At 39.7% G+C, this 23,007-nt stretch overlaps 1 protein-coding gene across 1 annotated transcript in view; it reads right to left on the minus strand.

The window, feature by feature from the left end:
* The window catches only part of LOC131679094 (uncharacterized), a 236,235-nt gene that overhangs the window by 36,400 nt on the left and 176,828 nt on the right, over nt 1-23,007 (minus strand). The window contains exon 4 of the mRNA XM_058959651.1: nt 20,650-21,628. Within this exon, the coding sequence (XP_058815634.1) occupies nt 20,650-20,776 (127 nt within the window). The 5' untranslated portion in view covers nt 20,777-21,628. The remainder of the gene's footprint in view (nt 1-20,649; nt 21,629-23,007) is intronic.

The following is a 23,007-nucleotide window of genomic DNA, read 5'->3' on the forward strand; positions in this document are numbered from 1 at the left end:
GCCTACCGGCTTTCGGCCTAATGGCCCAGCACCCATTATTCATAGCTCTTACAATTCGAATTGATTACAAGATAGCGATTTTTGCAATTTAAATTTGTATTTCATTGAAAAGTTATGAGAAAAAAAAACAAAAGTGGGATCAATCGTACCCACTCTCCCCTACAGGCTTACGAATTATAGTCTGGGGATAGGGAGGTCAGAATTGCGCTTGTATTGGAAAAGGATGGTAAAACGTAGTCTTTTGCAAATCACCGCATAGCGCTGCCATGGTGTGGTGCAAATGGATTTTTATGACTCCAAAATATAGCTGAGGTTTCAAACTAATAATTAGAAGCTTTAACTGATAAATTCATTCATATCTACCCACCTAAAAAGGGCGATTTGATTGGGTAGGTCCGAAAAGCTCTGAGTTTACCTACATTACCACTAATCTACTAATCACGATTTTATGGTCGATAGTCGCTTACCTATCAGCACACGTTTCCAGTGAATAGCAATATGACCTTCATTGCACTCACTCTCATTACTCACTTCCCATAGTTGAACAGGGCAATGTACCCAAACGGTTACTAATGGACGTTGTTTGCTAAACAGTGCACGGAAGAGTAGTGTATATGTGATATAGAGGGGCAATATATCTCGATAATTATCGCAGTCGCATGTTTATAAGTCATATGGAGCCATCCATTCATGCACATTTTTTCATCAATCATCCTGATCACTTGGTTGATCACTTTTCGCGCTAGAATATCATTTTAAACTTCCTATAATGTTCTAATCCACAATTCTTAAGCCTTAATCTGTTTGTATACATTTGTCGTTCAACAACAACAACTCAAAGTGTTGTATTCACTCCTATACAATCGGTCAAAAGATAAGCGCCCTGGTCGTTGATTGTTATCGGTGCCGGGAACTATTCTTCCTCATGATCGTCTTTTTCAGCTGCTTTCAGCTCACCTTACTGTTCCAATATGTTACTACTGCGAGCAATAGGCTCCTAGTCCAATTTCGCCAATCTGGTGCTCGTTCGAACTCCACATCGAACCAGTTGTTCCACTGGCTACCTTGTGTGACAGCTCTACTGACCGCCTTATGAACTTTCTGCCACGTTGCGTTCCGGAAACGTCTAAAGGCATCTCATACTTTCCATGAAACAGGAAATTCAAACACATAGTTTTGGCATTCATATTAAATTATACTTGTACATCTTTTTAAAGATGCATTCCAAAACCTATTTTTAGATTTCCCATTCGTATAAAAAAGAGTTCTTGCATCATCAGCAAATTTCATGAAACGAATCGATCTACAACTTTTTGCCTTTCTCAAAGAGAAAGGTTATGCAATCGCTCTGAACATTACCAACCAATTTTTTTTTTGACTCAGGCAGGTTTTCTGTATTTTAAACCAACCCCCTCTCCACAAATTAAACATCACTCTTCCCTAAACCCACCTCGTTCATGAAGACCCCCAGCAGATCTCCCTCAAACGACCACCTCATCCACCCTCTTCAGACTAGACCTGTGCGCCGCCGCGCCACGCCGCCGCCGCCGGTAATTTTTAACGTACGCCGACGCCGAACGACAGATCGGCGGCGCGCCGCCGATGCATTTTTCCCGCGCCGATAATTCGCGAACTTTAAAATTGTTGACTCATGATTTTATCCACAAATCTAGGAACATTGTCTATGGACCGAATATACGACGTTAACTGATTGATGATTTATCACATCTTGATCATTATTTGGTATTAGTGGTCGTCAATTGGATTACAAAATTAAAATAATCTTGATATTTTCTCGAAAACCATTACACGACACTCGTTATATAATTCATATAATTCTTGCTTCGTCAACTGGTTATGATTGTGAGCATATTAGTTTCAATTCACCATTCGTGTGCGTGAAATGGTCCACAAATTAAAAAAAAACTTCCACTTTCAAGATATATGTGCCTGAAATTTACGATTATGTGCCTGATCCTAATCTTTGCACGAAATCAATTTCACTGGAACGCAGTGTATTATTAATTGATTTTTTAACCGATTCTTAATTCCTAATATGCTACACACGATTCACCAGTCGAGTTCGTGAAACTGTTTATGATGTAATCCACGAAGTAATTAATTTTCCACATAATCTTATTATACTTACGTAAACAATTACAAGGAACTCAGATTATTATTCATGGATTTGGTTTTGAAATTTCTATGTGAGCTATTGTGTACAACTGCTAGCAACCAGTCTCATAGGCACGAGCATTAGATACAAAGACATTACTAGGACCTGTAACCCTGTTATTCCTTTGTTAAAATTCAGAGAATGTTCGGAATTAAATGAAACTGCTCTGAGCAAAATACATTACCTAGCCACAATTCATGTCCGTGAAATAATTTAGAAAACTATAAGACACGTGACTCTGTGTAAAAAATCCAACGGTAAGCTCAAGACTAACATATCACGATAATACAACGAGAATTTACGAAAATCGTTGCACGTCCTTCAATTCTTGACTGTTTTAGTCAATAAAGTTAATACAAATCAATGTTTCATCGAGTTATGAATTAGAATCATAAAAATATTAAACATATTCAGACACAGCCACCTACTAAACATTTCAGTATAATGTCATCTTTTTTGCGTGAACTAGTTTTGTGAAAACACAAAAATTATTTTCAATCCGAGGTTTATTTATAATTGATTGAATCGTGACCTATTTTAAAAAAAATTCTCGATTTCTGAGCAAAGTGATCTTGACTTTTCGCGACGCTGGTGCACAGATGTGGCGATGCAGAGGGTAAGATTTCTAGTCTCATAAATTATTCATCGTGTGATCTAGCCCCACTAAAGAAAGATTTTCAGTGTCAGTTGCACCAGCCCGGTATCACAGACAAATAAGACGTAACACGAGATGAAATTTCATCACTCGTAGAAAAAAAATGATCGATTTCAATTACAAATCGGTGGCGTTAGTGAAGAGATTTTGACACAGAGCTAAATGTGTTACTTAGTTTCCGCACCCACCCGAAAACGTTACGGTCTTTTTAATCTCATGCAAACCAAAACAAACAATATGGGCCGGAAATGTGAAATTCATTCTTGTGGAAGTGCCCAAGGTGGGAGTTGTTCATAACCATTTCTTAAGTTACAACACGATGCCGATCGGTGAGTAAGCACATAACAGGATGTTAGTAATTTAATTGATTCGGTGTATCGAATGTATGCAATGGATTAGAATTTGTTGGTCCCCGGAACTGCCGGAGAAATTGACGGGGTACAGGTGCAACGAAAACTAGAGATACGCTCAGACCATTTTCAGACAGACTTGTTTAGTGATCAGTTTCAACCTAACAGTAGCTAACACGTCAAGTCGTGGAATGATTATGATTGATAGTAACTGTATATTTAGGTTTCGTCAGGGTGTAGATCTGTATGATTCCAGCACATCGAGCATACTTTGCACTCAAGATAGAAGCAGACCGTACGTTGTAAGAAAATGTAGTGCCAGGGAATCGTATTCCTTATCATCGTGACGATTTTGTACTTACAAGAAGTAAAAGTAAACACCAGCCTGGAAAATGAAGTAATGTGTCTACCTTGAAAGGTCCTGCCACGATCATTAAAAGTGACATAACTGCGCAATAATGCCAATAATAACGCCTTGTGTTAGGGTTCCTGATATCTGCGGGATTCTAAAAGAGCGACGGTAAACAACCCAGGGACAACTTGACAGATAGTGCTTGTTTCATATATGCACCACCGATTTGATGGTGGCGCTAGTATGCCTTCTGTGTATGAGTACCACGAACAACGAAACGAAAAAGTTTCAAGAGAAAAGCATATTTCGTTACGTGTGTTATGAACGCCGTCAATGCGGCTAGAACAACATTTAGAAAAAGCTTATTCCAAAATATGAATAAAGAAAACTATTATAAATTTATCCCTAACTGAAAACCGACAGCAAAGTTACATAAATCTTATTATATATTTAGCTGGAAGTCGTTGTTTTTAACAACCGGCTCTCTTCCTTCCTAAACATGTTTTGGTTTTCTTGTTGTGTGAAGTTTGAAATCGTTAAATCATTGGTGCTTTTTATCTCGAGAAATGTAAATGAAAAACATTTTGCCAATGAAAGTACATCACCACCAAGCTTAATAATTCGTTTTGAATAGAATTTGTGTTTTTATCAAAATTCTAGCAGCAAAAAGAAATGGTAGAAATGGTGAAAATGCTTAAATCGATTATTTTCCACAGATATGGAAAATAATAAATGGGATGCGCCTTTTTCAAATTTTGCTCCATTCGAGCCGCCATGACATCACCAAATCACCCCAAAGTTTGCTTATGAATTCAATATATGGGAGCTGTCAATTGTCCCCGGGCTTACGGTAAAGATGACTAAATAGAAACAAAAAACAATGAAACGACAACAACAATTTCCTCAAACAAAACAAAAACTGTTTTACCGTTGCTTAATTTCCCAAATATAGAACAATAAATAATTATTATGGGTCATTGAAATACAGTCGTTACCCTGCATTCTTCAAATTTGTCAATTGCAATCATTGTTTCATGCGAAGTCGTAGTATGCGACATCGACAATTTTTCTATTTCGTTCTTCAAATTTCACAACTGTAAAAATAGTTCCACCTTTCATTTATTATCTTGCATTTGGCAAGCAGGGTGGGCACTATTGGAAAAAAATTGATATGGTTGCGAGAATTACATTTTGTGCAATGTGTTCAACAGATGTCGCTAGTACATCGTGGGCGATGATTTTTTTAGATTTTCTTTAAGCTGTAACGTTTGTTTGTATGTGCTGTGAAGTCTGTTACAATAGAAACCGAAAATTTGGGAAAGGAATTGTACTGTTAAGAATTTTTTTTAGTTACCTAGGCGTCAATATTCGTCACGCCGACACACGCCGGCGCGCCGCCGCCGATAGGGTCCAACGGCGTGACGCCGCCAACGCCGCCGCCGCCGGCCAAAAATGTCGCTTACGCCGCCGCCGATCAAAAATGCATCGGCGCACACCTCTACTTCAGACCCCATTCCAATCACCTTCACCCAGTAGGCATAGCAAGATAGACTGGGGAGTGGTTCGGTTGTGGGTTATCCATCCCTTACACAAACCCACCCCCGCATGACAATATAAGTAAGCCGAACGATAACATTGAGCTAATGCTAATTAAGCTTATTAAATATTATATATTTGTGTCTAAAGAAAGAGCGTATCCAGAATTAAATTTCCTAGTGGGTCTGAAATTTCGATTTTGAAATGAACACATTACGTAATAATCGCATTTAATAAAATCTAGTGAAAATTTTGGTTTTAAATGATTTTGAGTTCGAAATTATTTTAATAAGTACATGTCCAAAAAACGCTATTGCCCTCAATGTATCACAAGAAACGCCCATATGAGTTTATTTTTGAGAACTCAAATAGTAATCGAAGGCAAGCAAAAATCTCGTAACTTCCTATAATAGTGGCAAGTTATCGAAAAATGATTTTTGGCAAGAAAAATACCAGAAAAAAATATGGTGCTCAGTTCGGTTTGGCTAACGTACACCATATGCAACAGACATTATCACCATTATTTTGTACATAACCAGTAGGGCATTGCAAAAAATTACTCATTTTCGACTTCTCAAAGCTTCCTTCCTTTTATATTGTGACAAATGTCAAAGTAAGCTCAAATGCCATTATTTCAAATCATTTGGACAGTTTAAACATCCCGCCCACTTCGCTTGAAGGTGTTGACATTATTGGTGCTGTGGGAAAATATGGAGGAAAGATATAATAAATGTTACAACTTTTTAGGAATAACTCGGAGAATTATAAACCATACCTTTTTTAAAGGACATATTCTTAGTATTTGATATTTCCGTTTTTCAAATAATAAAAGAAAGTGAGATATTGGGTCATTATGTCTCCGAAATGTTTAATAATTTTTCTGCCCTGTGCTGCAAATCATGCTTATTTTGCAGGTTTTCTAATGTGAAAAAATCTCAGAAATCGAACCGAACTTTTGCGACTTTTGTCCGAATACGAGAAGTAGGAGTTATAGGGCTTTTTGTCATTCATATTAAATTTATCAGTTTCTCGTACATCTCTATTAATCTTCAAAAATTTTATTAAATCCCCTAATACCCCAACTTCCCGTATTTTTTTCAAAAACGATTCGTGAGATTTTTTTCACATTGGGACAATTGCAAAATATGTACAATTTGCAGCACAGAGCAGAAAAATTATTAAACTTGGGAGATTTTGGTGACAAAATGACCCAAAACCCCACTCTATCTCCATTCAAATACTAAGAATGTTGCCTTTAAAATAAGCTATAAAGGGTAATTGATTGATGCTACTTCAAAAGTTATAGCATTTAATATACTTTTTCTTCATATTTTCCCATAGTGTCGATATCAAATTAAAGTTTTTGAAGTGGGCGGAAGTCTAAAATTTGCCAAATGATGTGAAATTTGGCATCTGAGTTTACTTTGACAATATAAAAGCGGGCTTTGAGAATCAGTGAAATTGCGATGTCCTAATAACCAGCCATGGAATCGTAGCTTGGACGAATGAAAAAGTCACAATTGCACCACTAGATGGATTAAAGCAGGTTTTTTCTTTGTATTCGCGATATTCTCGCTAGTATTTTTCTAGCATCAACTGAGCTAGATAACTGTTTGTCATGAATTTTTATCAAATTCGAACTTCTAATGTGATAACAACAACGACACCCGTAAATGCCCGCGGTTACACTGTACTCATTGGAAAGCTTTTAATTTTCTCTTTGAAATGAGTCTATACTGGTTTTGCGAAAAATTGCGATAAGCAGTCAAAATTTAAAAAAACTGTGGATGGACGCGCATGGTTATTACTGATATTAAAAATGAATAAAAATCACTTTATAGCTAGAATAATGACACGAATACATGCACAACTTTCAAATAGCATTGAGATCATGTTTTACTTGTGTTCAAGAGAGAGGAGCCAAGTAAAAAGTATGGTTTTTTAGATTGTGGAAGTATTCTCAATGTTTAAAATTCAGGAAATATTTTCAACCAATTGAAATATGTCATTATATGTTTTTGGAACTATTTTTTTGATAATTTACATAGTAACTGTCAAATTGAGTGAACATTGTTGAGTTCTTGTCATTTGGTAAAACTATTTTGATCAGAATTATTTGGTTCTGGTGGAGGAGCAACTACGGGCGATCTCTTAGTCTTATTCTTGTTCTTTGGTAAAACTATTTTGATCAGAATTTGCATAGTACGGCTTTATCTTAAGTGTAGGAGATATTACCCACATGAATTAAGGCCATTTCTAAATGAGTTATATCCGCGAAAAATGAGTTTTTGATTTATTTTTTATGTAAGATAAGTAAGTTAAAAATATACTTGCGAAACTAAAGTTGATTAATAAAGGTAATTAAACATTTCACTAAGGCGCTCAAAATTGTTGCTTTAAAAGTTGAAAAAATTGTAGTTTTCGTATCAAGTAACCCAATAATGAATTTAACATTCCAAAATATTTTATTTGATCCGTGAAAATTAAATAATCATTTCTAAAGCACCATAATCAGTTGTAAATTAATTCGTTTCAACATGTAAACATTATTATTATTGAAAAAGTCATTATAAAAGGCAAAGTGCTTACTTTTGAGCCACCCTAATAAGTGGTAAATACATTTTTTTATATTTTCATAATCAAAAAAGAAATTCAGCTTGCAAAAATTTCTTTTAGAAAATTTTGATCTTTCACAACAAAATAATTATTTTTGAACCATAAAGATAAAATAAAATAATAAAATCATAATAAAATAATGTATAAAGATTTTTTTTAACAACTGTTAATAAAAACGATTTAGTGCACGAAAATTAATAAACAAAAAATTTAAGGACAGTTGAGATAAAATGTATATTTTTGAGACACCCTAATGAATAGTAAATGTTTATTTTAATAGGTATTTTAATATCGAAAACGAATTCAGCGTACAAAAATCCTAACCATCCGTTGGTCCCCGGTCTATGAGTTTGGTGGATCGATATCTAGTCCTTTACCTCTCTGGCGTCGGTAAAGAAGAAGTGATCCAACTAACAAAAATATTCTCCTCCTGTGATACTTGTGGAGTGCGCAGTAGTGTATACGGCCTCTAGCAAAAGCAAGTATCGGACTAACCATTCCTTCCCTTTCCTTCCGCGATCTACGTTCGGGCCTGGCCGGCGCCGGTATTGATCAGAAACACTTTAGGATTACCAGGAGTTGCACATTGATAGATGTTTCGCTAATCCCAAGCATAATTATCTACTGATTCCCTGTGCAACTTCAGCTAGTCCCAATCGATAACGGAGTAGCAGCCAGGGTTGGTCGCACAAGCTCAAACTAAGTCGTGCCATTGAGCGAGTAGTTTTGGTGGTTAAAACCGCTCCTAAAACCAAACCTAATGGGATTGACAAATTTAATTAAATATTAGAATAATAAATATGGAAATATAATAAATGATTATTACATTGTTTTAAGCATCATAGGGACTTTTGGAAAAATGTGAGAATGGGATCTCTTAATTACTCACATAAAACTGACTTCCAAGTTCTGAAACTTGGCATAACCTCAGATTTCAAATCATTTTGATCCCTCTTTTGAAGGGATGTAAAGAAATGTGGTTCAATATCCTCGAAGTATTTTACAACGTAAAGCAGTGCAACTCTTGATAAAATAGTTGTTGCGATTAATCCTCCTGAAAGCAGTTTTCGAGGATTTTGTTCGAGACTTAATATCTTTCCAAAAGTTTCTGAGAATGCTGTTTTAAACAACTTAGTAGATGGCATGAATGGTCTATGTACTCGGGGTAAATATATTAGAAAAAAACACTTACATATAGTCAACATGAAAAAACAGAAAAAAAAACATTTGAAACAAGTTATTTTTATATGATTATATGATAAATCTCGTATGCTGTTTATAAACAATAAAATTCGTATTTTAAGCAAGAATAAAATGTTATGTTCATTCGTTATCGAGCACTCAGTCGAGATAGAAGTCTTCTGTCATCGGTCCGTACACTCTATAGCGACAAATAGTGTTAATCCGCGTTCAAGGTTATTTGCACACTCTACGCCTAGTTGAGGTTTCAGTATTTTTTCCCTTCTTTTGTGTTTCTGTTTCTGTACCGTTAGCCGGTCAGTGAAGTGAAGCAGTGTTCTTCTAGTAAGCCGTCTGGATACCGTTACCTACACAAGCTAAGTATTAGTTTTCGTTTCCCCTTCTTGGTTGTCTTAATAACGTGCACTGGGCAATAGGCCCGTGCAAAAATGACTTCCCCTGACGGCGGTTCGTCTCAAGGTGAGATGGACGTCGAAACAAAATCGGCTCCCCGGCTCAAAGTATATCCGAGCTCGGCCACCGGGCCATTTGTGATCTTCTTTCGGACCAAAGAAAAAAAGTGTTTGAATCTGTTGCAGATTTCTCGCGTTCTGACAGACCGGTATTCGGCCGTGACAAAAATATCGAAAATTCGCCCTGATAAGCTTCGGGTGGTTGTTAACAGTTCAACTCAGGCAAATGATATTGCTGGCTACGAGCCCTTTACGAGGGATTACAGGGTGTATATTCCAGCTAGCAGGGTTGAAGTCAGTGGGGTTGTTTCCGATTCGAGTCTGAATTGCGAGGACCTGCTAAAATATGGGACTGGCTGTTTCAAAGACCCCATGCTTAAGCCAGTGAAGATACTGGAATGCAAACGTTTGCATTCAGCATCAGTCGCAGCTGACGGGAAGAAAACATACGTCAACTCAGACTCTTATCGGGTGACCTTCGCCGGATCTGCCCTGCCCAATTACCTCCTCTTTGACAAGGTTCGTCTACCTGTTCGCCGTCTCTTTGTGCCGCGGGTCATGAACTGTACTAATTGCAAACAATTGGGACACACAGCCTCCCATTGTAGCAATAAAGCCCGCTGTGCTAAATGCGGTGGGAATCATGCGGATGATTCCTGTGGTAGAGATGTCGAAAAGTGTCTCTACTGTGGGGGAAACCCACATGATCTCCCTTCATGTCCCGCGTACAAACAGCGCGAGGAAAATCTTAAGCGTTCCCTTCAGGGACGCTCTAAGCGATCTTTTGCAGAAATGCTTAAGATAGCTACGCCACCTGTCTCTACGAATATCTTTACCAACTTGTCTACTGACGAAGGCGACTGTGATGAACCCCAGGAGGGAACATCTTCTGCTGTGCCTAGAAGTAGTAGAAAAAGGAAGAACATTTCCTCTTCCAAGCTTCGTCGTAAAGGCCAGAAGGTGTCTCTTCATGGTCCCCCTAAAATAACTACTCAAGGAAGTACTGTTGTAAAACCGAAGCAAGTCGCTCCCGGTCTCAGTAACCTGAGCTCAGAAAAGGAGTTCCCAGCACTTCCAGGAACATCAAAAACCCCAAGTGTTCCCATATCTCAGCCAGAGAAAGAAAACAGTGCTGGCTTAATAAATTTCTCTGACATTGTGAACCGTATTCTTACAGCGTTGAACATTTCTGACCCCCTTAAAAGCATCTTGATAAGCTTTCTCCCCGCAGTAAAAACATTCTTGATGCAGTTCACTGCGAAATGGCCCCTTCCTACAGTGGAATTGCAGAAGTATTATCCCGAAAATCGATTCGTTTAAAATCTTACTAAATAATTTGAAATGCGATGCATTTGCCCTATGCGAGACATGGCTCACTTCAGAAATAACCCTACACTTTCACGATTTTAATATTATTCGCTTGGATCGAGAAGACTCTTACGGAGGAGTACTTTTGGGGATCAAAAAGTGCTATTCTTTCAATCGGATCGACCTCCCCTCGACACCAGGCATTGAAGTTGTCGCTTGCCAAACCAGAATTAAAGGCAAAGACCTTTACATTGCTTCCACCTACATCCCCCCTAGAGCCTCAGTTAGCCACCGACGGCTTTGCGATATTGCGGAACTCCTCCTCGCACCGAGGCTAGTTTTAGGTGACTTCAACTCCCACGGCACGGCATGGGGTTGCCTTCATGACGATAATCGATCTACCCTACTCCATGAGCTTTGCGACAACTTCAATATGACCATTTTGAATACGGGTGAAATGACACGGATTCCTGCCCCTCCAGCGCGTCCGAGCGCCTTAGACCTGTCCCTCTGCTCGACATCGCTGCGGTTAGATTGCATGTGGAAGGTAGTCTCTGATCCCCACGGCAGCGACCATCTGCCAATCGTAATTAATATTGCTAACGGTTCAGGGCCACCGAATACAATCAATGTTTCGTATGACCTCACACGAAATATTGATTGGAAGAGCTACGCGTCCGCGATATCCGAAAAAGTAGAATCGACACAAGAGCTTTCTCCGGAGGAAGAGTACGGGTTCCTGGCTGGCTTGATTCTCGATACCGCGATTCAAGCTCAGACTAAACGCGTACCAGACGCGAACTCACGCGGGCGTCCTCCCAATCCATGGTGGGACAAAGAGTGCTCAGACGTGTACGCGGAGAAGGCCGCTGCGTATAAGACCTTCCGGGACGACGGGCTGCCAGCTAGCTACCGACAGTACGCGATGGCGGAAACGCGCATGAAGAGTTTGATAAAAGCCAAAAAACGTAGCTACTGGCGCCGGTTCGTCGACGGACTAACGAGAGAAACATCGATGAGCACTCTTTGGAGTACGGCCCGGCGCTTACGAAACCGAAACAGTACCAATGAGAGCGTGGAATATTCAAACCGTTGGATATTCGATTTTGCCAAGAAGGTTTGTCCGGATTCCGCCCCGGCACAGAAGATCTACCGCGCCGCGTCCCCTCACAATAACGCGAACGAAACACCGTTTTCGATGGTGGAGTTCTCACTTGCTCTCTTATCATGTAACAATAAAGCCCCAGGGCCAGACAGAATCAAATTTAACTTGTTAAAGAATCTGCCAGACTCTGCCAAGAGACGCTTGTTGAATTTATTTAATAAGTTTCTTGAGGATAATATTGTCCCTCATGACTGGAGGCAAGTGAAGGTCATCGCCATTCAAAAACCAGGAAAACCAGCCTCCGACCACAACTCGTATCGACCGATTGCGATGCTGTCCTGTATCCGAAAGTTGTTCGAGAAAATGATCTTGTTTCGTCTCGATGATTGGGTTGAAGCAAATGGCTTACTGTCAGATACACAATTTGGTTTCCGCAAAGGCAAAGGGACGAACGATTGTCTTGCGTTGCTCTCAACAGAAATTCAAATGGCTTATGCTAGCAAAGAGCAGATGGCATCAGTTCTCCTAGATATAAAGGGGGCTTTTGATTCAGTTTCTATCAAAATTCTTTCTGAGAAGCTGCACCAGCATGGTCTTTCACCGACTCTAAACAACTTTTTGCTAAACTTGCTGTCTGAAAAACATATGCATTTTTCGCATGGTGATTTATCGACATCACGAATTAGCTACATGGGTCTTCCCCAGGGCTCATGTCTAAGCCCCCTACTCTATAACTTTTACGTGAATGACATTGACGAATGTCTTGTCAATTTCTGCACGCTAAGGCAGCTTGCAGATGACGGTTTGGTCTCTATTACAGGTCCCAAAGCTGTCGATCTGCAAGGACCATTGCAAGATACCTTGGACAATTTGTCTGCTTGGGCCCTCCAGCTAGGTATCGAGTTCTCCACGGAGAAAACTGAGCTAGTCGTATTTTCAAGGAAGCGTGAACCAGCGCAACTACAGCTTCAATTAATGGGTCAAACTATTGCTCAGGTTTCAACTTTCAAATATCTCGGGGTCTGGTTCGACTCTAAAGGAACCTGGGGATGTCACATTAGGTATCTGAAACAGAAGTGCCAGCAAAGGATCAACTTTCTCCGTACAATAACCGGAACATGGTGGGGTGCCCACCCAGGAGACCTGATCAGGCTGTACCAAACAACAATATTGTCGGTGATGGAGTACGGGAGTTTCTGTTTCCGCTCCGCTGCGAACATACATTTCATCAAACTAGAGCGAATCCAATATTGTTGTTTGCGTATTGCTTGCATGCACTCGACACATACGATGAGTTTAGAAGTGCTGGCGGGCGTCCTTCCGCTGAAAAATCGATTTTGGGACCTCTCATATCGATTGCTCATCCGATGCGATATCTTGAACCCGTTAGTAATTGCAAATTTCGAAAGGCTTGTCGAGCTCAATTCTCAAACCCGATTTATGTCCTTGTACTTCGATTACATGGCACAAAATATCAATCCTTCTTCATACTATCCCAACCGTGTCAATCTCTTTCATGCTTCTGGTTCAACTGTATTATTCGACACATCCATGAAAGACGAGATTCGTGGAATCCCGGTTCACATACGTCCGCAAGTGATCCCAAGCATCTTTCATAGTAAATTTCGAGAAGTCGACTGCAACAAGATGTTTTACACCGACGGGTCAAGCCTCGACGGCTCCACTGGCTTCGGTATATTCAATCAAAACCTCACCGCCTCATTCAAAGTCAATGATCCTGCTTCAGTTTACGTCGCAGAACTTGCTGCTATTCAGTATACCCTTGGGATCATTGATACTTTGCCCACCGATCATTACTTTATTGTCTCGGATAGCCTCAGCTCAATCGAGGTTCTCCGTTCAATGAAACCTAGAAAGCACATTCCATATTTTCTGGGGAAAATCTGGGAGCACCTGCGTGCTTTGTCTGTAAGATCGTACAAGATTACCTTAGTTTGGGTTCCCTCGCATTGCTCCATTCCAGGTAATGAAGAAGCGGACTCTTTAGCTAAGGCGGGCGCTTTACAAGGTGACATATATGAAAGACCAATTAGCTTCAGCGAATTTTTCAGTATCGCTCATCAGAGAATCCTCGAAAGTTGGCAAACTTCATGGAGCAATGGTGAACTGGGAAGGTGGCTACATTCGATAATCCTTAAGGTATCGACGAAACCTTGGTTCAGAGGGATGGATGTGCGTCGGGATTTCATTCGTGTGATGTCTCGGCTCATGTCCAATCACTACACGCTGGACGCACATCTCCGGCGTATTGGGCTCGTGGATAGCGGTATCTGCGCTTGTGGCAACGGTTATCACGAAATCGAACATGTTGTCTGGGCATGCGCCGAGTACTGTTCTGCCAGATCTCAACTATTCGATTCCCTTCGGGCCCAAGGAAGATCACCCAATGTCCCAGTTCGAGATGTACTAGCAAGCCGCGATATTCTCTACATGTCCCTTATATACACGTTCCTCAAAACCATCAATATCCAAATTTAAATGCCCCTATCTTTTCTCTTATTATTCCCAGAAGTGCCCTCTTCCGCCTACCGTACCCCAACGATGGTTTGATACGACTCCAAGACGAGACAAAACATCTGTCGAATGAACCAACAACACGAGATCTACAGTACAACATCACACACGCTGCGCGGTGTGTCCCCGATCCGTATCTGAGCCGTACTACGAAATCGTCTGGAGGAACCCCTGCCGGCTCGAGGAAAACCGCCCGGCGTCCCAATACTTGATACATCCGTTCGAATCTGTAATCCGGGTCGTTGATTCCTGATGCCGGAAACTGAAAGTTTATATCCCCCCCCCCCGTTCAGCCTTGTCCACCCTCTCTCCCATGTCTCTGATACACAGATGTATGACTTCACCCCTTCTCCCCTTGAATATCTTCCCAAAACTTATGTGCCCCCTATCTTCTAGTGTTAGTTGATCAATCCGTTCGAATCTGTAATCCTGGCCGTTAATTCCTGATGCCGGAAACTGAAAGTTTATATCTCACCCCCCCCCCCCCTCAGCCTTGTCCGCTTTCCCTCCCATGTCTCTGATACACAGATGTATGACTTCACCCCCTTCTCCCCTTGAATATATTCCCAAAACAGGCACGTAGCCAGAGGGGGGGCTAGGGGGCTAAAGCCCCCCCCGAAAATTTTCAAAAATAAATTTAAGAAACAACCTGTTTTTCGGTGACTCTTAAACAAAATGTATCTTGTTTGGTTTCAACAAATTAATGCGAGAATTGTGAGGAAGATTGCTATTTCGAACCACCGAAGACAGCGGTCAGGATATCTACTCAGTATGCTGAGTGTGATAAAACAGTTCCCTTCATGTTGTGTGACTCGCCGGAAGAACAAAAGAAACTGTTACTTTAATTCTTGCTGTGGGGATCTGTCGAATGATTGAGTCGCAGAAGCAAGAAGTAGTGCTCCAGCCAAATACGGAGGCTATTGACTTCCGGTCTTTTCGCATAAGGTCGATCTTATGCGAAAAGACCTGAAGTCAATAGCCTCCGTATTTGGCTGGAGCAACATTCATGATGTGAAATATTTGCTGAAGGTGAATATGGAGGTTATGCTTACGAACATCGCCTTTAACGAGTTTAACCATGTCCGGCGTTCAGTACTGATGCCATTTAACAAATTAGCCCAGCGAAACCAGTCATTTTGCATAACAACTTGAAACATGTGGTTGATCCTCATATATGGACGATGAGAAAATCATTGCTCGGCTACAAGATCTGATACCACTTACTTGCACCGTGGCTATTAAAAGATTCCTGTCACATTTGAAAACAAAATGGTATTTATTATAAAGGACACATCTAGGAAGTAATTCCCTATATATTAAATGGTGTTTTGTGGTGAAAATCTAGGTGAACAGACATATTTCCTCCAACCTGACCCTGCACGTAAAAACTGAATGCGATAGTATTATTTTACACATTATATCTTTGTATATACATAGTCTCCAAAACCATTCCCTGAAAAACAAACATTTGCCAAATTTTGGCTACTGTTCGGATAATATTGACGGCAAAAACTGCGTCTAGTATCTCAAAATCAATGGTCGGCACCATCATTGAGGAAGTCGACACTCGTGACCCGTCAGAAATTTGCGAACATGGACATGGCAGTAACCACTATGATGATAAGGAAGTGTACGAGATAGAAATGAACAATCACCGCGACACTGTTGGTTAGGAAAAATATTTCCCAGCCTAGTAAATAGTTCTCCACACGCAATCGTTAGTTGTTCGCACGAGATCTGTAGGACAACCATTTACGTTTTATCACTTTCATTGTTCACATCATGGAAATATATTGAAGACACAAGGCTTCATATAGCTAATGCATTGAACCGAATAAAATAAACGAAATATATAATAAAATGCAGAAGTTTTATAGAAAAGTGAGCTCAAAAACTGTCCCAAAATGAGAACTTTATCGCTAGTGATGGTGTCTAACAAAACTCAGATATCATGTTATATATTAGCCAGAATAAAGTTAGTTAAAGCATAAGCAAATTGAATTTCTGTAATAGGTTCGTGCACTGTACACTTAGTAGAAACATCAGGCATCTCACTCAAGCGTGCTAGACAAAAACATTTCCGTTAGTTGATGACAATATAGTCGAGAAGACAGTTTTTGTTTTCGCGTCATTTTAATGCAATAGTAAAGTATTTCGGTTGACACTCAATTTCATTTTATGCGGAGAATGCGTTCCGTATTTAAACATTATTAGTCCGCAAAGTAGTGATATTTTAAACAATAGAACAATAAGCAAGAAAAACGCCAAAAAATAAACAAGCCAAAAAGTGGTAAAACAGTGGTTTTTCTGAGGTGTTCATCAACCCACGAATTGTATACCGTCGTATATTACTAATGTTGTTGACATACAGAAACGTACATAGTAGCGGTAGGACTATCTGTTGTAATTTTATCCTTACTTTTCAACGGATGTCAATTGATGCTAAACCACATATTAGTCAATCAATCATAATAAACTTAATGTTGTAAGCAGTAGCATTTCTGTTTCTTTCGATGGTTTCCAATTAATGTCCATGTAAGTCTAAAAACGACGTGACGATAAAGTGAACAAACATCAATAGCCTATCACGAAGAGCGACTAAAATGTTGTAACTAGTTGAGTCTACAGTCAATAAGTTGGGATTAATGTTTCGATTTCATGTTTTCGTTTTATTTGTGTTCGTTATGAAATAAAATGAGAGAGATGAGTAGAGATCACGAAGAAAAAGAGAGAGAAAATAATAAATAAATTGAAATCGACCCAAGAGCAGCTGTTCTATATTTTCTGGGCACTCAACTACAGAACAACAGAAATCATCAAAGAAAGTTGGCCTTACGTTACTCTTCGGCAGAGGTGAAGTAAGTGCGATGTATACCCGTCCATGTGTCGGAATAAAAAGATGCTGAAATTATTGAGCTTGTTCATATTTATAATATCTAGTTCTTTTTTCCAATCTAAAGTTTTATTTGAAACGGCTCAATGCGTTAGCACAACTGAGCCGTGGGTCAATAAGTAAAAATTAAAAAAAAATCTAAGAATGTCGGTCTGCCAGATCTTGTTGACGCAGTTTGCTGCTGCGTGTTGAGATCTTTTTCCTTGGTGGTGAGGCCGCTTGGGGGTCATTCAGTCTGCCTTCTCTCGCGTTATCGTTCCCGTCCATGTCGTCATCGGTACTGCTTTCTTGCTGTTCACGATCAGAGGTTCTTATTTGTTTCTTGTTCTTATGGGTCGCTGTTGTATATCCGTCTTCATCGGTATTTGCTTCTTTATTGGCGATGCTAGTTGTTGGTTTGGGAGCGGTTGTCGTGGTCGTTGTACCTGCATTTTTGGGTAATTGGATCGTTGTTTTAGGTTTATCTGAAGGTATCGGTGGCTGCTAGTTAGAGTTGGCTGTAGTAGATGAGTTTTGACTAGTTGCTTCGGCGCATGTTTTTCCGTAGTACGCTGTATAGTTACAGAATTGGCATGTTGGGGTCTGCCCGGGATATGTGATTAGCGTTGTTTGCTTATAGGTCACGCCATCCTTCGGTGATTTGCATTCGATAGTCATGTAAGAAGGTATTGGTTTAGTCACTCGCATTCTCACAATACGAACGCCGTTGGGAATGCCGGTGAAAAATTTTTTCTAGGTATCATTCGTAATAGATTCTACTTCTCCATTTGCGACATGATTCGTTTGATGAAATCTTCCTTCGTGCGCGGGGCCAAATCATGGATACGCACGTCCACCATGTCGTTTTCCATATGCACGGGGATCTTGATTCTGGTGTTATTAAATTCGACCTCGTGTTGCATGTTGTTCTTTGCAATGAAGTTTTCGCCCTGTGCTAAGCTTCTAAACGTGATCAAAACAGTTTTTTACGTGATGTAGCTGAATGTAGGTAACTTCAGCGAGATAAAGCTCCATTTTCACTTTAACTAATTGTTCCACTTCCTGAACTGTTCGTGTTATCCCGTAGCACAGACACTTTTGCTTCATTTGGCAAACTCATTTCACTCCGCAGCCAGGAGCAACGATACAATTTGTATGTGCACTGATATAGAACAATAGCTAGCTTGATTCACTGGTGCCTATAGCCTGCTAAAGCGTAGCGATTTTTTTTGCTTCTGCTTTTTGCGACGACAGAAGATAGACATTCTAGTTCTTTTGGTAATACATTTAACAAATTTCACGTACCGTCAAGTCACCAGTTACCGTGCGTTTAGGTGGATTTGACGTGACTTCCAACTCTGTTTTTTATCAAAATGAAAACCGCTCTCATAGTCACCGTAAAAATACCTATCTAAATACGTCACAATTTAGAAATAATATAAAACTATTAGCAACAAAACGAGAATAAGTAGTTTGTTTGGCACCAGTGCACGTTATATGATCAACTTACCATGTATTTAAAATTTTGATTCAACTTTAGTTGGAATGTTTCAATAAAACGATGAAACGAGAGGATTTGGGATCTGGATCTCTCCGATAGATTCAGGGAGCTAGTTCTTTAAATTTCGTGATTTTGAAACAGCACGGTGAACGAAACATGCATGGCGACTGGCGACTTGAAGGAAAATTAGAAGATATTAGTAATCAGTGTTTTCGTTCGATTTGTAGACAATTTTCTTTAATAAATTAAATTGTGGGCAGTTTCCTTCAGTTTATTTAATCATTTAAATTTATATTTTGATCCTATTGATCACCAAAAATCCTTCTTAACTGGGGCTCTAATCTACCAGACCAAGGCTAGTCTTGAAAATAGTTTCATTTAAATAGAACTGGTAATACTCGCAGAACGCAAGACAAAGAAAATAGAAGTTGAACCGTCTCTGGGCATCTACAAATCGCTCGCTAAATCAGAAGATTTTGTGCGAATTTCGACATTCTCTTCGTTCGAACATTTTATGGATATTTTTCTACTCATTTCGGTTTAGCATCTTCTACGCCTTTTAAAGGTGTAGCTTGGAACACCTAGTGTTTTCCAGCACCGTCAAACATTGTCATATAGCGCATAAACACTGTGACCTCTAGAATATACTTTGTTGTAACGAGAGTAAGTACTATAACCTTTCTTGTGACAATGAACATATTTTTAGGATTGTCTTAGATTTGAAATTCATTTCATTATGAGCTTTTCACAATTTAATTTAGTTTCTAGTGACTATATCAAATTGTCAGAATTAAAAGCTTTATGCAATTTTTTTTAAGCCCCTCCCGAAACAAAATCCTGGCTACGGGCCTGTCCCAAAACTTAAGTGCTTAGTTTTAGTTGATCAATATTTAATCTCGTTAAGAAATGCCCAACAGTACCACTACTTTAAAATAGCCCTAATTAATTCCCCTTAATCTTGAACCACTCTTTCTAGTTATTTCTAGTTAATAAGCTTGTAAAATGTTCCGCTTAGTTAATAATTAATTTCTCCTGCAATCTTCCTTCTAAAAATCATAAAGTGAATTACTATACAAAGAACACACAAAATGACCCGTCCCCCAAATCTTACGAATATTATATTATACCCTCTTTTATATGTATAAGTTAGCTGTAAATTTTTTTTTAGTTTCATTATATAAAACAAAATAATATTGAAATGTGTAACCCCCTAGTTTTAAGAAATTCAAAATGTAAAACAATGAAAAAATGGCACCTTTAAGCTAACGCATACGTGCCTTATCAAATAAACAAATTGAAAAAAAAAATGTTATGTTGAAGAAAACTGGATTTAATTTTTTTTGTAAATATCGGTTCATATCTCGATATACTGCATAGCATACATGTAGCATTAATATTATCAACAAATTTCTCAACAACTATACTAAAGATGATAATTCTTTCAGTGGCAATTCTCCTAAATACTTTTGGGAGAATTGATCGCTAAAATTAGATTATAAGATGCACTGTTTTTGTTGGAAAATTTCTTCGAAGTTGTTCACCCCTTTAAATTGATGGTTTCGAAATTATGTGATCTTTGCCGTAAGAAAAGTGTTCTAAAACTTATTCCATTTCAATAAATACGTTCTTCGACTTTATTAGCGTATTATAAAAAAATATCTACGAAAGGTTGAACACTGTTCTATATTGATTTTTCTTTTTGTAGTAAAATTGTTTTTGTTTCTGACCTTTCAATATTTTGCCAAAATTACAGTAAATATGAGCACTTTCGGAAAATTACCGATTTTCATTGAAATTCCTCCAATTCAATTTTTTGGCTATGCTACTGATTACGGGGAACCGACTATACACACGAACAAATTCAGAGCGACATTCATGCAACAGCATAAAAGCGGAATCCATTCCAAGAGAACTTTTCTAATCTCCTCTTGAACAATTGTTTTTTCCTGGTTACACAATATTTATACGACTTCAGAAGATGCTACACCTACCTGAATGGGGTGCTCCCATGGCGATTGTAAAAATTAGTATCACAGCGAGTATTTGCCTCTGATTACAACAGCAGCAGCAGCAACAGCACGAGCAGATTCCCTTGCTCATAACGTTACTCCAAGCCATATTAATCCGCTAACTCCCAGATAGTCATTTATTTTCCTTTCGTTTTGTTTTACCGCGGTTGTTCCTTTACACTGTATCTCTCTCTATCCTTCCTTCCTTCCTGCGTCCCGTTCACCGGAAGATGAATGGGTCCTGGCGCTCGTATCTTATTACAAAACGGTTTGTTTCACTTTTCCCGTTGCGCTCGTGTTGGCACGTGTTGTGTGTGCAGTTCGGCTCTTGGGCAAAGTTTGAAGTGCAACGGCGTGGCGACGATGTGCAGGTAAGCTTCGCTGCTTGTGCATTTATAATTAACCGGCAGGTACCAGGAAAAAAGTTGTGCTTTGTTGCGCTTCGTTCGGCTTACCGCCGGAATAATCGGGCTGCAGCTCCACCGAACCCCGCTCGCAGTCCCTCACCGTGCGCCTTGGCCGGAAGTGCTTGTCATTCGATGTGCTTGTTCACACAACTGCTGCCACACTGGCCGGCGTCAGGATGTGCATGTATATTGGAATTGTCATCTGGTTTTGCCCTTGTTTACACAACCCGGTAAAGACTTTCATGCACGACCATCGGAGCGTGGACGCTTTTTGCCTTCTTGTCACACTGCTGCACCACTAGAGCCGAGCCTGGCACGTGCGGGGTATTGAATGCTGCTTTTGGTTGCTCACTTTGCAATGTTAATGTTGAATACGTCACAAAGAATGACACATTTTTTTCCATACACCTGTTGTACGCCAGGGCAACGACGACGGGCGAGATGAGCGATGATGGCGGTGCTGGTGATGTGCGGCCCGCTTTCTGGCATGTTCACCACCCGACGGTGGTGGGTGGTTGATTTAAGGCTGCTATTGTGTTGCTCCGCTTGTTGCGCTGCAAATGAAGATAAAATGCATGCATGTATTTTTAATTATGCCATGTTTGTTACACAACTATATGCCTGAGGGGAATAGGGAATTTTAAAAGCAGAAAAGTTGTTTTTCGCTGGGCTTTTCGGCTTACGCAGGCATGATTACAGTGTTGCATCAAAATTAAGGAGTAGAAACTGTGAATAAGGGACGGCGTGAATTGGTGAATTTTGGAGGACACCTTACAGGTAAATAGGTTTAGATAATTCTTTTCCGAAGAGGAGAAAATGTCGCAAAATTTAAGACCTTTCTACTGGAGACACAAATGAAAATATTCATTCCGCGTAATACATTCGATACTCGCTTTAGGGACCATTCATAAATTACGTAACGCGTTTGGTGGTGGGGGCATGGGGCACGGAAAATTGTGATATGTTGTGACATATGGGGAAGGGAGAGTAAGGTAGAACTTTACGTAACAAGCTTATACAGAACAATTTTTTTTGAAGAATTTGTTACGTAACAGGGGAGGGGGGATAGTGATATTTGTGACAATTTGTTACATGGGGGGAGGGGGGAGTCAATTTTGGGCAACCTTTGCGTGACGTAATTTATGATTGGTCCCTTAGGAACATTACACTAACAAGCGTGTTGTTCATGAAGATTAGTCCGTGTAAAATCTCATCGCATGTAAATAGCTCCTTTGTTTGGTATACTCGAATGGGAATGAACAGTTTTGAAGTAAAACAAGGATTTTTATTTAGCCCTTTTAGCTATCTTGTGATTCTTATTATTATCCCCACACTGCACATATCGGATCATTTTACAACCTGGTCATAACCAGATAAATTATTTACTCGGCAGCTGACCATAACGGTTACCAAAAAATCCTGCTCCAGTTTCGGTCGCCAAATTATGTACCACCAAATGTTTTGACCTTTCGATGCGTCCGAATGAATTTCTTTTTTGCGTTGCGTTGCGTTGCGTTGCGTAAGCACGGTATACTTCGTAGATTGCAGACTGATGACTCTCACTTGAGGAGCATTGTTTGGGAATAACAATTGATCCAGTCCAAGCGAGAATTTCGCCTGAGAGCCACCATTGCGGACCACGACCATCTTTACCGTAACTTAGGATGAGATAGGAAGTGTTGATGTGGTGCTTACTTAACGGAAGGCCCCGACTCAGTGACACTCCCATAAGTACCATGGATTGGGTAGTGGATGGGTTGTTAGTCAGGATTCGCTTCAAGCAAGCGATGCGACTGAGAATATACTTTCGTGCATAAGATGTTTGAATAGTTTATTGACTGTAGGATACGTAAATGTTCTAGGCGTTTAAACACTGGATACGCGTTTATCGAGATTGTTTCATCGAAAACAACTTGAACTCCGGACAGCCGGC

Source organism: Topomyia yanbarensis, chromosome 2, assembly GCF_030247195.1.
Source record: "Topomyia yanbarensis strain Yona2022 chromosome 2, ASM3024719v1, whole genome shotgun sequence".
In the NCBI taxonomy this organism is placed as follows: Eukaryota; Metazoa; Arthropoda; class Insecta; order Diptera; family Culicidae; genus Topomyia; species Topomyia yanbarensis.